Source organism: Hyperolius riggenbachi, chromosome 8 (genome assembly GCF_040937935.1).
Source record: "Hyperolius riggenbachi isolate aHypRig1 chromosome 8, aHypRig1.pri, whole genome shotgun sequence".
NCBI classification, from domain to species: Eukaryota; Metazoa; Chordata; class Amphibia; order Anura; family Hyperoliidae; genus Hyperolius; species Hyperolius riggenbachi.
The window spans coordinates 196,774,576-196,787,764 of NC_090653.1; the positions used below are offsets into that span (position 1 = coordinate 196,774,576).

General features: G+C 48.0%; 1 protein-coding gene across 2 annotated transcripts in view; it reads left to right on the forward strand.

Annotated features, from left to right (window-relative positions):
• Window positions 1–13,189, forward strand: part of LOC137527537 (coagulation factor VIII-like) — a 506,000-nt gene that overhangs the window by 334,859 nt on the left and 157,952 nt on the right. For both annotated transcript variants that reach the window (XM_068248081.1, XM_068248082.1), the window contains one exon: window positions 1,216–1,395. In XM_068248081.1, the coding sequence (XP_068104182.1) occupies window positions 1,216–1,395 (180 nt within the window). The remainder of the gene's footprint in view (window positions 1–1,215; window positions 1,396–13,189) is intronic.

The window sequence follows — 13,189 nt, forward strand, 5'->3', positions numbered from 1 at the left end:
GCCCCAAGACTAAGTCGGTCCCCACACAGCATCACTGCTTGCAGGCCGCTTGACTGCCTTCTCTGCCACCACCAACAGGGTTCAGGACTCCAGGCTAGCAGCGGCCGCTATAATAATTTTTCTGGTGTGTGTGCATGCCTGCCTAATTTTTCTGGCTGCACTGCAGCTGCAACAACGAAACAAAAGGCATGTACATGTGTCAATTCCCCATCGTGATCGTCACCTTTCCGCGGTGAAGGGGCTTGCGTATCACAATGAAGCAATGACCGCCGGCTATGTGAGTGCCGGGGGGGTGCACACCCAAGATAATAAGGTCGTTGCTTCATTGTGGACAGACCAAATTCGACCAGCTGGACAGTCACTGTTTTTCTGTCATTGAGCTTCCTCAGCACGGCGACCATATGGGCTTGAAATCCGCTATCGCCTGCACTCTGGCCATGATGCGCAACAGTCCAGCACGGCCGTCACTACACAAACAGCTGATAGCGGTGCGTTACACAGTGAGTTTGGTCTGTCAGTGTGAAGCAGTACACTAATTACACTACCTGATTGATGTATACACATGCAAGATGTTTTAAAGCACTTTAGGCCTCCAATTTAGCATGCGATATGATTTCTGCCCTTAAAACGCTGCTGTGCGTCAAATCCTGATTTTTTTCCCCTGGACTTTTGGCGTGTACCCATTCATCCAAGCAAAAACTCAGGTGTCAGGCCCCTTTGAAATACCTTTTCCATCACTTTTGTGGCCAGCATAAATGTTTGTAGTTTTCAAAGTTCGCCTCCCCATTAAAGTCTATTGCGGTTCGAAAAGTTCGCGATTTGTATATATTGTCATTTTGCAGAAAACCATTTAACCTTTTTACTGCTACCGACAAATAAATTCATAATGTAACCAGAAATTAAAATTATAGAACTACTAGCGACCTTAGCCCATTTAAAAACAGGCTCTAGGTCTGTTTCTTAACGTTGCCACTGGCACATGTCAGTGCGCATGCGCGCAAGCCCGCCGCACGACACGCGCACAGTCCACCCATGCACACGCCCGTCCGGCTAATTGGCCTCATCCTCCTGTCCCAATGGCTGACCGGGCTGTCCGTGCTGCACATTAGCGCAGTAGCAAGGACACAGGGACAGTTAGGTTTTATTATATAGGTTTTCATCAAGTCACTGACAAGATTTTCAGTGTGATTAATTATTTTTTATTGTCATTTGCAGCATTTAATGGATACTCTGGTAACTACCTGCCTGGACTCCTTGTACCTTTGGAGAGGAAAGTACGATGGCATCTCCTGAGCATTGGGAGAAGAGATATTCTTTCTGTTCATTTTCATGGAAATATTTTAAGGCAGGGCAGCCAGAAAGGTCATCCATTCAGCATAGTAAATCTATACCCAGGTAAGAATTGTTACTGTTTAAATTACTTTTTTTTAAGGAAATTATCTTGATTAATCATTTTCCCATCCAAATGACAAAGTCTTATAGCACAGTGAGGCTAATTTATTTTAATCAGAGGATTCCAAATTGTGATCTGTGTGATTTGCCTTCTTAAAGAGACACTTAAGCGAGAATAATTCTCGCTTCAGAGCTCATAGTTAGCAGGGGCACGTGTGCCCCTGCTAAAACGCTGCTATCCTGCGGCTAAACGGGGGTCCCTTCACCCCCAACCCCCCCCCCTGCAAAATCATCGACAAACTTGGTCGTAGATTTTGCTCTTCCTGGAGGCAGGGCTAACGGCTGCAGCCCTGCCTCACAGCGCGTCTATCAGACGTGCATCGCCGCCTCTCCCCCGCCCCTCTCAGTGAAGGAAGACTGAGAGGGGAGGGGGAGAGGTGGAGGTACGCGTCTGATAAACGCGCGGGAGGCAGGGCTGCGGCGGTTAGCCCTGCCCCAATGCGGAAGAGATTCCGCGATGTACGGAGGGGATTTGGGGGTGAAGGGACCCCCGTTAAGCCGCAAGATAGCGGCGTTTTAGCAGGGGCACACATGCCCCTGCTATCTATGAGGTCTGAAGCGAGATTTATTCTCGCTTCAGACTCTCTTTAAAAGAAGTTATTTGTGATAATTCAGCTTTAAGTGAGCAACTGTGGTTTTGCACAGTGCATAACTACTAAATATGAAAAGTATCTCTTTATGCCCCTGAAGGCAGGCTTACCCCCAGAACCGCTGGTGTTGGTGTATAGCAAACCTATAGCTTTTAGCAGAGCCACATAAACCCAAAATGTAGACAACCTTTTTTGCACTTTTGGTCCTCATCAGTGCAGGGCAGGGATAATTATAGCGCTCTGGGATAGGACTTGGACCAGTACAACAGAATAGTCAAGCAGTTTAGAGTGACCCAGAACCACTAAGAAAGGGGTATAGGAGACTTAAAGAGACCAAAAATCCCTGCTCGATGTAATTTGCTGTATTAAAATTGATGGTGTTTGTGACAATTTAGCTTCAAGTGAGCAACTGTGGTTTCACACAATGTATCACTACTGAATATGCAAATTATCTCTTTTCACCCCTGAAGCCAGACTTACATGCAGAACCGCTGGTGTAGAGCGAGCCTATAGCTTATACATTTTAGAGCCACATCAACCCAATATGCAGGAAACCTGTTTCAGACTGTTGGTCATCATCAGTGCATGGCAGGGATTGATATGGCTCTATGGGATAGGGCTTAACCACTTAAAGAGGAACTCCAGTGAAAATAATGTAATAAAAAAGTGCTTCATTTTTACAATAATTATGTATAAATGATTTAGTCCGTGTTTGCCCATTGTAAAATATAGTGGTGCTCAAATACCCCTTTTCAAAATTCGAGTTAGGTCGAATTCGAATAGTAAATTATTCGAGGTCAGTCGAATATTCGAGTCGAATAATTTTTACTATTCGATTCGACCTCGGAATTCGAGCTCACTATTCGAGTCGGTATTCGAGCTCATTATTCGAGCTGACTATTCGAAATGGCCTTAAATAGCTTCCAACACTTGTTTTGAGGGTGAATGATGCAAGAAACCTCTTTTTTTCCAAGTAACAACAGCAAGTGATTATGTGGGGATGTTCCTTTAAAAAAAAAAAGTTGAAAAGAGAAGTTGTGTCCAGAAATTTGTTCAGTACTGTATATACTTCTTCTTCTTCTTCTTTATCTTCTATATCTTCTTCTTCTTCTATATCTTCTTCTTCTATATCTTCTTCTATATCTTCTTCTTCTTTTATATTGTCTTCTTCTTCTTCTTCATCTTCTTCATCATCATCTTCTTCTTCTTCATCTTCTTTTTCTTCATCTTCTTCATCTTCTTTTTCTTCATCTTCTTCATCTTCTTCATCTTCTTCTTCATCTTCTTCATCTTCTTCTTCATCTTCTTCATCTTCTTCTTCTTCATCTTCTTCATCTTCTTCATCTTCATCTTCTTCATCTTCTTCATCTTCTTCTTCATCTTCTTCTTCTTCATCTTCTTCATCTTCTTCATCTTCTTCTTCATCTTCTTCATCTTCTTCTTCATCTTCATCTTCTTCTTCTTCATCTTCTTCTTCTTCTTCATCTTCTTCTTCTTCTTCATCATCTTCTTCGTCTTCATCTTCTTCATCTTCATCTTCTTCATCTTCTTCATCTTCTTCATCATCTTCTTCGTCTTCATCTTCTTCATCTTCATCTTCTTCATCTTCTTCTTCTTCATCATCTTCATCTTCTTCTTCTTCTTCATCTTCTTCTTCTTCATCTTCTTCTTCTTCATCTTCTTCATCTTCATCTTCTTCATCTTCTTCATCTTCTTCTTCTTCATCTTCTTCTCCTTTTTCTTCTTCTTCTTCTTCTTCTTCTTCTTCTTCTTCTTCTTCTTCTTCTTCTTCTTCTTCTTCTTCTTCTTCTTCTTCTTCTTCTTCTTCTTCTTCATCTTCTTCATCTTCATCTTCTTCATCTTCTTCTATATCGTCTTCTTCTTCACTTATTTCTCTTTTCAAATTTTTTTTTTTAAAGAAATGCAGCTATTTTTGAGCGTAACAAATAGCTGGTGGCGCACGCATGTTGGAAGCGCCATTGTATGTGCTCCCTGGCAGTGGAAACACACAGACAGCAGGAGGTAAATTCAGCAGCAGGAGGAGGAGGATGAGTGTGTGGCAGCAGGCAGTCAATGAGGCAGGCAGCGTGACATAATAGCCCTGGTACCTAGCGGTGATACCAGGGCTGTAAATAAACACAGCAGGCAGGAGGTCCCAGACAGCGGTCGTGCAGCCCACATTGTGTCCAATACACAACTGGGACAACACAGTTTTCAACCCGGGCACCTCAGAAAAATTAAACCTTTTTTTTTGTTTTGGTTTTTTTTGTTTTGTTTTTACAATAAATTACACAGATATAGCTATTTTTTGACGTAATAGCTGGTGGCAGAGTGGCAGCAGAAGGTAAATCTGTGTACCCTGGCAGTGGGAAACACAGACAGACAGCAGCAGCAGCAGGAGGAATGGAGGAGTAATGTGAGCAGCTATTGTTTGACGTAATAGCTGGTGGCAGAGTGGCAGCAGAAGCTAATTCTGTGTACCCTGGCAGTGGGAAACACAGACAGACAGCAGCATCAGCAGGAGGAATGGAGGAGTAGTGTGAGTGTGGCAGCAGGTAGGCAGCGTGACATAATAGCCCTGGTACCTAGCGGTGATACCAGGCCGTAAATGAACACAACAGGAGGTCCCAGACAGCGGTAGTGCAGCCCACATCGTGTCCAATACACAACTGGGACAACACAGTTTTCAACCCGGGCACCTCAGAAAAATTAAACTTTTTTTTGTTTGTTTTTTTTTGTTTTGTTTTTACAACCAATTACACAGATATAGCTATTTTTTGACGTAATAGCTGGTGGCAGAGTGGCAGCAGAAGGTAAATCTGTGTACCCTGGCAGTGGGAAACACAGACAGACAGCAGCAGCAGCAGGAGGAATGGAGGAGTAGTGTGAGTGTGGCAGCAGGTAGGCAGCGTGACATAATAGCCCTGGTACCTAGCGGTGATACCAGGCCGTAAATGAACACAACAGGAGGTCCCAGACAGCGGTCGTGCAGCCCACATCGTGTCCAATACACAACTGGGACAACACAGTTTTCAACCCGGGCACCTCAGAAAAATTAAACTTTTTTTTTTGTTGTTTTTTTTTGTTTTGTTTTTACAACCAATTACACAGATATAGCTATTTTTTGACGTAATAGCTGGTGGCAGAGTGGCAGCAGAAGGTAAATCTGTGTACCCTGGCAGTGGGAAACACAGACAGACAGCAGCAGCAGCAGGAGGAATGGAGGAGTAGTGTGAGTGTGGCAGCAGGTAGGCAGCGTGACATAATAGCCCTGGTACCTAGCGGTGATACCAGGCCGTAAATGAACACAACAGGAGGTCCCAGACAGCGGTCGTGCAGCCCACATCGTGTCCAATACACAACTGGGACAACACAGTTTTCAACCCGGGCACCTCAGAAAAATTAAACTTTTTTTTGTTATTGTTTTTTTTGTTTTTACAACCAATTACACAGATATAGCTATTTTTTGACGTAATAGCTGGTGGCAGAGTGGCAGCAGAAGGTAAATCTGTGTACCCTGGCAGTGGGAAACACAGACAGACAGCAGCAGCAGCAGGAGGAATGGAGGAGTAATGTGAGCAGCTATTGTTTGACGTAATAGCTGGTGGCAGAGTGGCAGCAGAAGGTAAATCTGTGTACCCTGGCAGTGGGAAACACAGACAGACAGCAGCAGCAGGAGGAATGGAGGAGTAGTGTGAGTGTGGCAGCAGGCAGGCAGCGTGACATAATAGCCCTGGTACCTAGCGGTGATACCAGGCCGTAAATGAACACAACAGGAGGTCCCAGACAGCGGTCGTGCAGCCCACATCGTGTCCAATACACAACTGGGACAACACAGTTTTCAACCCGGGCACCTCAGAAAAATTAAACCTTTTTTTTTTTTTAATGGTTTTTTGGTTTTGTTTGTAAAACAAATTACACAGATATATAGCTATTGTTTGACGTAATAGCTGGTGGCAGAGTGGCAGCAGAAGGTAAATCTGTGTACCCTGGCAGTGGGAAACACAGACAGACAGCAGAAGGGCAGTACACAGCAGCCCACTGTAGGTGTAAAATGTGTGGCTGCAGGCGATGTAATAGTCAAAGTGAACCAGGCTGGCTTAGTGAGCAGGAGCCAGGAGGTGGTAAAGGGTGGTAAGGCACATTAACGATGGTTCTTAGCCAGTTCATGTCCCCCTCTCGCCGACAACAGGGGCCAGGAACTCGCCTTCCACCCACGCCTGGTTCATCTTGAGAAACGTCAGTCTGTCCACAGACTTGTGAGACAGACGTGAGCGTTTCTCGGTGACCACACCACCAGCTGCACTGAAGCAGCGCTCGGACAGCACGCTGGAAGGGGGGCAGGACAGAACTTCCAGGGCGTACTGCGCCAGCTCGCTCCAGATCTCCAGGCGCTTGACCCAATACTCCATGGGATCAACAGGGGCATCGCTGTCAAGCCCGCTGTAGGACCCCATGTAGTCAGCCACCATGCGGGTCAGGCGCTGGCTGTGACCGGTGGAGGATGCTGCTGCATGCACCTCCTCTCTAGTCACTGCTGCCGGAGCCTCTACAGTCCTGTAGAGCTCATGGCTGAGAGACAGCAGGTCTGTGGGGCGCTTGCTGCTGGATGCAGGCACCTGCTGCTGCCTCTGTGCTGGCTGCTGGACAGTGGGGGTGGAAGGCTGGGGGAAGGCTTCCTCCAAGCGCTCAACAAGGGCCTGCTGCAAGCTCCTTATTTGTTGCGCTGGGTCTCCTCCTGCAGGCGGCAGGAACTGGCTCAACTTCCCCTTGAGGCGTGGGTCCAACATCATGCTGATCCAGATGTCCTCCCTCTGCTTCATCTGGATCACCCTGGGGTCTCTGCGCAGGCACGTCAGCATGTGCGCTGCCATTGGGAAGAGGCGGGCCACGTCTGCTGGCACATCGACGGCAGTGCTGCTGTCCTCATCCTCCTCCTCTGCCTCGTCAGCCTCATCCTCTCTCCACCCCCGCACCAACTCAGCTGCACTGTGCTGCTCCCCCTCATCACCAGCAAGGTCAGGGACCTCCACCAAGTCCTCCTCCTCCTCCCCCTCAGAGGTGGACTGTGCAGCTGCTTGCCGCTCCTGCTGGTCCAAGGCTTCCGCTCCCTGTTCCAGCAAAGCATCGAGGGCCCTGTTCAGCAGACAAACCAGGGGCACCCACTCGCAGACCATAGCATGGTCCCTGCTCACCATGTTAGTGGCCTGCAGAAAGGGAGCCAGCACTAAGCACACCTGCTGCATGTGCCTCCAGTCATCATCGGGGACGATGGACGGGATGTTGCTGGTCTTGTCCCTTCTCTGAGCGGCGGAAACAGTGGCCAGGGCAAGGTACTGGTTGACAGCGTGCTTCTGTTCAACCAGACGCTCCAACATCGCCAGGGTGGAGTTCCAGCGAGTCGGAACGTCAAGGATCAGCCGATGGCATGGCAGATCCAGCTCCTTTTGCACGTCTTCCAGGCTCGCACAGGCTGCAGCCGAGCGTCGGAAGTGACGCACAACGTTCCTTGCCGTTTCCAGCAGTTCGCCCATCCCCTGGTAGGTGCGCAAGAACTTCTGCACCACCAGGTTCAGCACGTGGGCAAGACAGGGGATGTGGGTCAGGTTTCCCCTGTCTATTGCGGCAACCAGATTGGCCCCATTGTCGGCCACCACCTCTCCGACTCTGAGGCCTCTGGGGGTCAGCCAAATCCTCTCCTGCTCCTGGAGTTTGGCCAACACATGGGTTGCCGTCAGCTTGGTCTTCCCAAGGCTGACCAAGTGCAGCAGCGCTTGGCAGTGGCGGGCCTTCACGCTGCTGCTGAGGCGGGGGGTTTGGCCAGGTGTGCCGGAGGATGGCAGAGGATCGGAGGAACCTGCTGCAGTTCCCCTGACCCTGCGGGGTGGCACCACCCACTGTGTTGCTGCTGCTGCTGTGCCCGCTGCTGCTCTCCCATCCTCACCCCCTTCCACCAAGCTGACCCAGTGGACAGTGAAGGACAGGTAGCGGCCTGTCCCGAAGCGGCTGCTCCAGGAGTCCATGGTGACGTGGACCCTTTCACCAACCGCGTGCTCCAGCCCTCGCTCCACATTGGCCATCACAAAGCGGTGCAGTGCAGGAATGGCCTTGCGGGAGAAAAAGTGTCTGCTGGGGAGCTGCCAGTCTGGGGCTGCGCAAGCAAGCAGCGCACGAATGTCGCTCCCCTCCTGCACGAGCGTGTACGGCAGGAGTTGGGAGCACATGGCCCGTGCCAGCAAGCCGTTCAGCTGCCGCACGCGACGGCTGCTGGGAGGCAGAGCCCTAACCACCCCCTGGAAGGACTCGCTCAAAAGGCTCTGGCGTGGCCTTTTGCTGGCACGGGAATCAGCAGACACAGCGGAGGAGGCCACTGAGGACTGGCTGCCAGAACAGGCCTCAGTGTCGGCGGCAGGAGTTGCAGAGGGGGGAGGAGCAGTGCGTTTCCGCACTCCTGCTGGTGCTGCTGGAGGAGCAGGAGGGCGGGTGGCTGCTGTTGCTGCTGCTGCTGAAGGCTGTGCAGTGATGGGTGTGGTGCCACTGCCAGCACCAGATGCCTTCAGTCTCTGGAACTCCTCATGCTGGTGGAAATGTTTCTCAGCGAGGTGGTTGATGAGCGAGCTGGTGCTGAACTTTAAGGGGTCTGCACCTCTGCTCAACTTCCGCTGACAGTGGTTGCAAGTGGCGTACTTGCTGTACACAGTGGGCATGGTGAAATATCGCCAGATTGGTGACAGAAACATCCCCCTACGGCATGGAAGCGCTGCTGCCTGTCTCCCTGTGGTGGTTGGGGGGGGGGGCTTGGGGGGCTTGGGTGCGGCTGGTGGTGGTACTGGCAGATGCTGCTGCTGCTGCTGCTGAGCCTGAGACACCAGCAGGCTGTGGGACCTGCCTACTGCTGCCAATGCTTGCAATGATGCGCCTCCTTGCAAGGCCTACAAGAGCATCCTCCTCCTCCTCCTCAGAGCTGCTGAGGACGACATCCCCTGGAGGTGGTGGCACCCAGTCTCTGTCTGTCACCGGGTCATCATCATCCTCCCCCTCCTGAAACATGTCCTGCTGGGATGATGACCCCCCAAACTCCTCTCCTGATGCATGGATGGGCTGCTTGACTGTCGCCACAGTCTTGCTGTCCAATCCCTCATCCCCCAAAGTGCCCATCAGCATCTCCTCCTCAAAATCCCCAACAACAGCAGACAATACCCTGATGGTGCCTGGGGTAAAAATACTGCTGAGTGACAGGTCGCCAACTTGTGACGGTGAACTGGCCTCCTCCCCAGACCCTGCTGGGGACGGCTGCTGCGAACAGGGGTGGTGGTGGTTGTGGTGGTGGTGAGGGTGGAGGCCTCGGATGCAGAGCTGATGGCGGGCTGCTCATCCTCCGTCATGAGTTGCACCACAGTGTCTGCATGCTTTTCCTCAATGGGACGTTTCCGACCCGGCTGGAGGAAAATCGGAGCAGGTGCTACACGCTGCTGCTGCTGTGTCTCTGCAGCGTGAGTTGCAGATGCTCCTGCTGGGCGGCGCCCAAGGCGTCCACGGCCAGTGGCTATGGGAGGAATGTTAGCCACTGACGCTGCTGCTGCTGCTGCGGAACTGTGCATGGTGGCGCGGCCGCGGCCTGCCACAATGCTGCTCCCTCTCCTCCTGATTCCCTTGCTGCCCTTCCCCTTGCCCAAACCGCGCTGGCTGCCACTTCCAGACATCTTCGATGTTTTGGGCGTATAGACAAAAGTTTTTTAAAAGGGCGGGTGAAAAGTGGGGTACTTTAATGGAGTGGGTTGGTGGGTGAGGTGACTGAGTGAGTGTCCCTAGTACAGTAAGTAAGTAGTAACAGTCAGGAAGTACAACTAGCAGTTACAATAATCAGTAGTAATCACAAGTAAATTTAGTGTGTGTACACTACAGACAGTGAGTGCACGCACGCACGCGCAAACACGCGCAGGAGCTAGCCTATGAACAGTGACTGAGTGAGTGTCCCTAGTACAGTAAGTAAGTAAGTAGTAACAGTCAGTAAGTACAACTAACTAATTACAATAATGAATCAGTTATCAGAAGGAAATAGAGTGTGTGTAGTGTGTGTACACAGACAGTGAGTGCACACACGCAGGAGCTAGTAGCCTATGAACAGTGACTGAGTGTCCTAGACTCCTAGTACAGTAAGAGTAAGTAGTAACAGTAAGTACAAACAACTAACTAATTACAATAATCAATCAGTTATCAGAAGGAAATAGAGTGTGTGTAGTGTGTGTACACAGACAGTGAGTGCACACACGCAGGAGCTAGTAGACTATGAACAGTGACTGAGTGTCCTAGACTCCTAGTACAGTAAGAGTAAGTAGTAACAGTAAGTACAACTAACTAATTACAATAAGCAATCAGTTATCAGAAGGAAATAGAGTGTGTGTAGTGTGTGTACACAGACAGTGAGTGCACACACGCAGGAGCTAGTAGCCTATGAACAGTGACTGAGTGTCCTAGACTCCTAGTACAGTAAGAGTAAGTAGTAACAGTAAGTACAAACAACTAACTAATTACAATAATCAATCAGTTATCAGAAGGAAATAGAGTGTGTGTAGTGTGTACACAGACAGTGAGTGCACACACGCAGGAGCTAGTAGCCTATGAACAGTGACTGAGTGTCCTAGACTCCTAGTACAGTAAGTAGTAACAGTAAGTACAACTAACTAATTACAATAATCAATTACAATAATCAATCAGTTATCAGAAGGAAATAGAGTGTGTGTAGTGTGTACACAGAAAGTGAGTGCACACACGCAGGAGCAGCTAGTAGCCTATGAACAGTGACAGTGAGTGTCCTAGTACAGTTACAGTATATAACTACAATACTAATACAATCAGTAGTAAAGGACAGCAGAAATACTGGTATAGAATAGAGAGAAATAAACAGAGGACAGGAGGACAGCTGCCCACACAGGCAAGGCCCTGAGGCCTAAAGCTGTAAGCCTGCAGCAGCTGGCCTGTCTCTATGTAACACAAATGCTACTAACTAAAATACAATGTCTAACTAACTAACAACAATATAGGTGTGTATAGGAGGTGTATGTGAGCAAAAATGCTAGGTAAATGACCACAATAGAGCTCTTGCTAAGCCAAAGCACAAAGGAGCAACTCTCTCTCTGTACAAGTCTCAGGCAAGCACGGAGAAACGGAACATGGCGGCCGCTATTTATAGGGTAGGGGCTGGCCAGGGTCCCCCTCTGTGATTGGCTGCCGTCAGAGGGCCTGGGAGCCCTCTGATTGGCTCTAAGGACATCAATCTGGGCTATGACGCTATTCGAGCTCGGTACCGAGCTCGAATAGCGCCGTTTGCTCGAATAGCTCGAATAGTGAATGGGCTATTCGAGTGTACTCGAATAGCCCATTCGAATAGCTACAGCTATTCGGAGCTCGAATACCGAGCTCGAATAGCTGGAAAAGAGCTCGAATATTCGAGCTACTCGAATATTCGAGCTCTGCTGAGCACCACTGGTAAAATATTTTAAATCCCTGATTTATATTCTGACATTTATTACATGGTGACATTTTTACTGCTGGCAAGTGATGTAGCTGCTGCTTGCTGTTTTGGCAGTTGGAAACAGCTGTAAACAGCTATTTCCCACAATGGCTATCATTCATGAAAGTGCTGTCGGTAAAATAAATAGATGCGGGAAAACACAGCTGTCGGTATTTTAGACTTCTGGCTGCTCATTCATAAAAATGTTGCCAGTTGCGATAGCACTGCGGAGATTCCCCGAACTAGGCAGGTGGTAGGCTTGCGGAAACACAGGAAGCAGCCGAGTTGATACGTTTCTCTGTGTTCCGCTCTACTGCAGCTGCCTGGGAGGTCTGTGTCTCCATTTACTTAACATTGTTATCGCCACATCCAAGGGAGCGGTATTTCCCGTCCTCATACCGCTTGCGTAAATCTTTATGAATTAACATTTTGTTACATTTGTTACAATAATCACCGCACAAGGCGGTGATTTATCGCTCTGCTCGGTAATGTCAGCTTTTCACGCAGAAACAGGCTTTATGAATACATATTTTGCAAAGTGGTCGGTAAAGTGAGCTGTTTTTAGCAGTTCCGCATGCGGGAATGCTTTATGAATGATAGCCAATGTAACAGGGTTCACAGACAGGAAACTTCCAGAAGTACCTCGGTACTCAGAGCTTCTTGTGGGAGGGGTTTCACCACAATATCAGTCATACAGCGCCCCCTGATGGTCTGTTTGTGAAAAGGAATAGATTTCTCGTGTAAAAGGGGGTATCAGCTACTGATTGGGATAAAGTTCAATTATTGGTCGGAGTTTCTCTTTAAGGACTGCAGTCATAAAACCCCTTGAGGACCAGAGCCTTTTTTTCCATTCAGACCACTGCAGCTTTAATGGTTTATTGCTTGGTCATACAACCTACCACCTAAATGAATTTTACCTCCTTTTCTTGTCACTAATACAGCTTTCTTTTGGTGCTATTTGATTGCTACTGTGATTTTTAATTTTTATTATATTCGTCAAAAAAGACATGAATTTGTCAAAAAAATTTTTTTTAACTTTCTGTGCTGACATGTTTCAAATAAAGTAAAATTTCCATATACATTTTTGGCTAAATTTATTGTGCTACATGTCTTTGATTAAAAAAAAAAAAACAATAAGTGTATATTTATTGGTTTGGGTAAAAGTTATAGCGTTTACAAACTATGGTGCAAAAAGTGAATTTTCCCATTTTGAAGCATCTCTGACTTTTCTGAGCACCTGTCAGCTTTCATGAGGTGCTATAATTCCAGGATAGTATAAATACCCCCAAATGACCCCAATTGGGAAAGATGACATCCCAAAGTATTCACTAAGAGGCATGGTGAATTCATAGCAGATTTTATTTTTTGTCACAAGTTAGTGGAAAATGACACTTTGTGACGAAAAAAATAAAATAAAAAAAGTTTCCATTTCTGTTAACTTGTGGAAAACAAAAAATAAATCTGCCACGGACTCACCATGCCCCTCTCTGAATACTTTGGGATGTCTACTTTCCAAAATGGGGTCATTTGAGGGGTGTGTTTACTGTCCTGGCATTTTGGGGGGTGCTAAATTGTAAGCACCCCTGTAATGCCTAAAGGAGCTCATAGGACTTTGGGCCCCTTAGCGCACCTA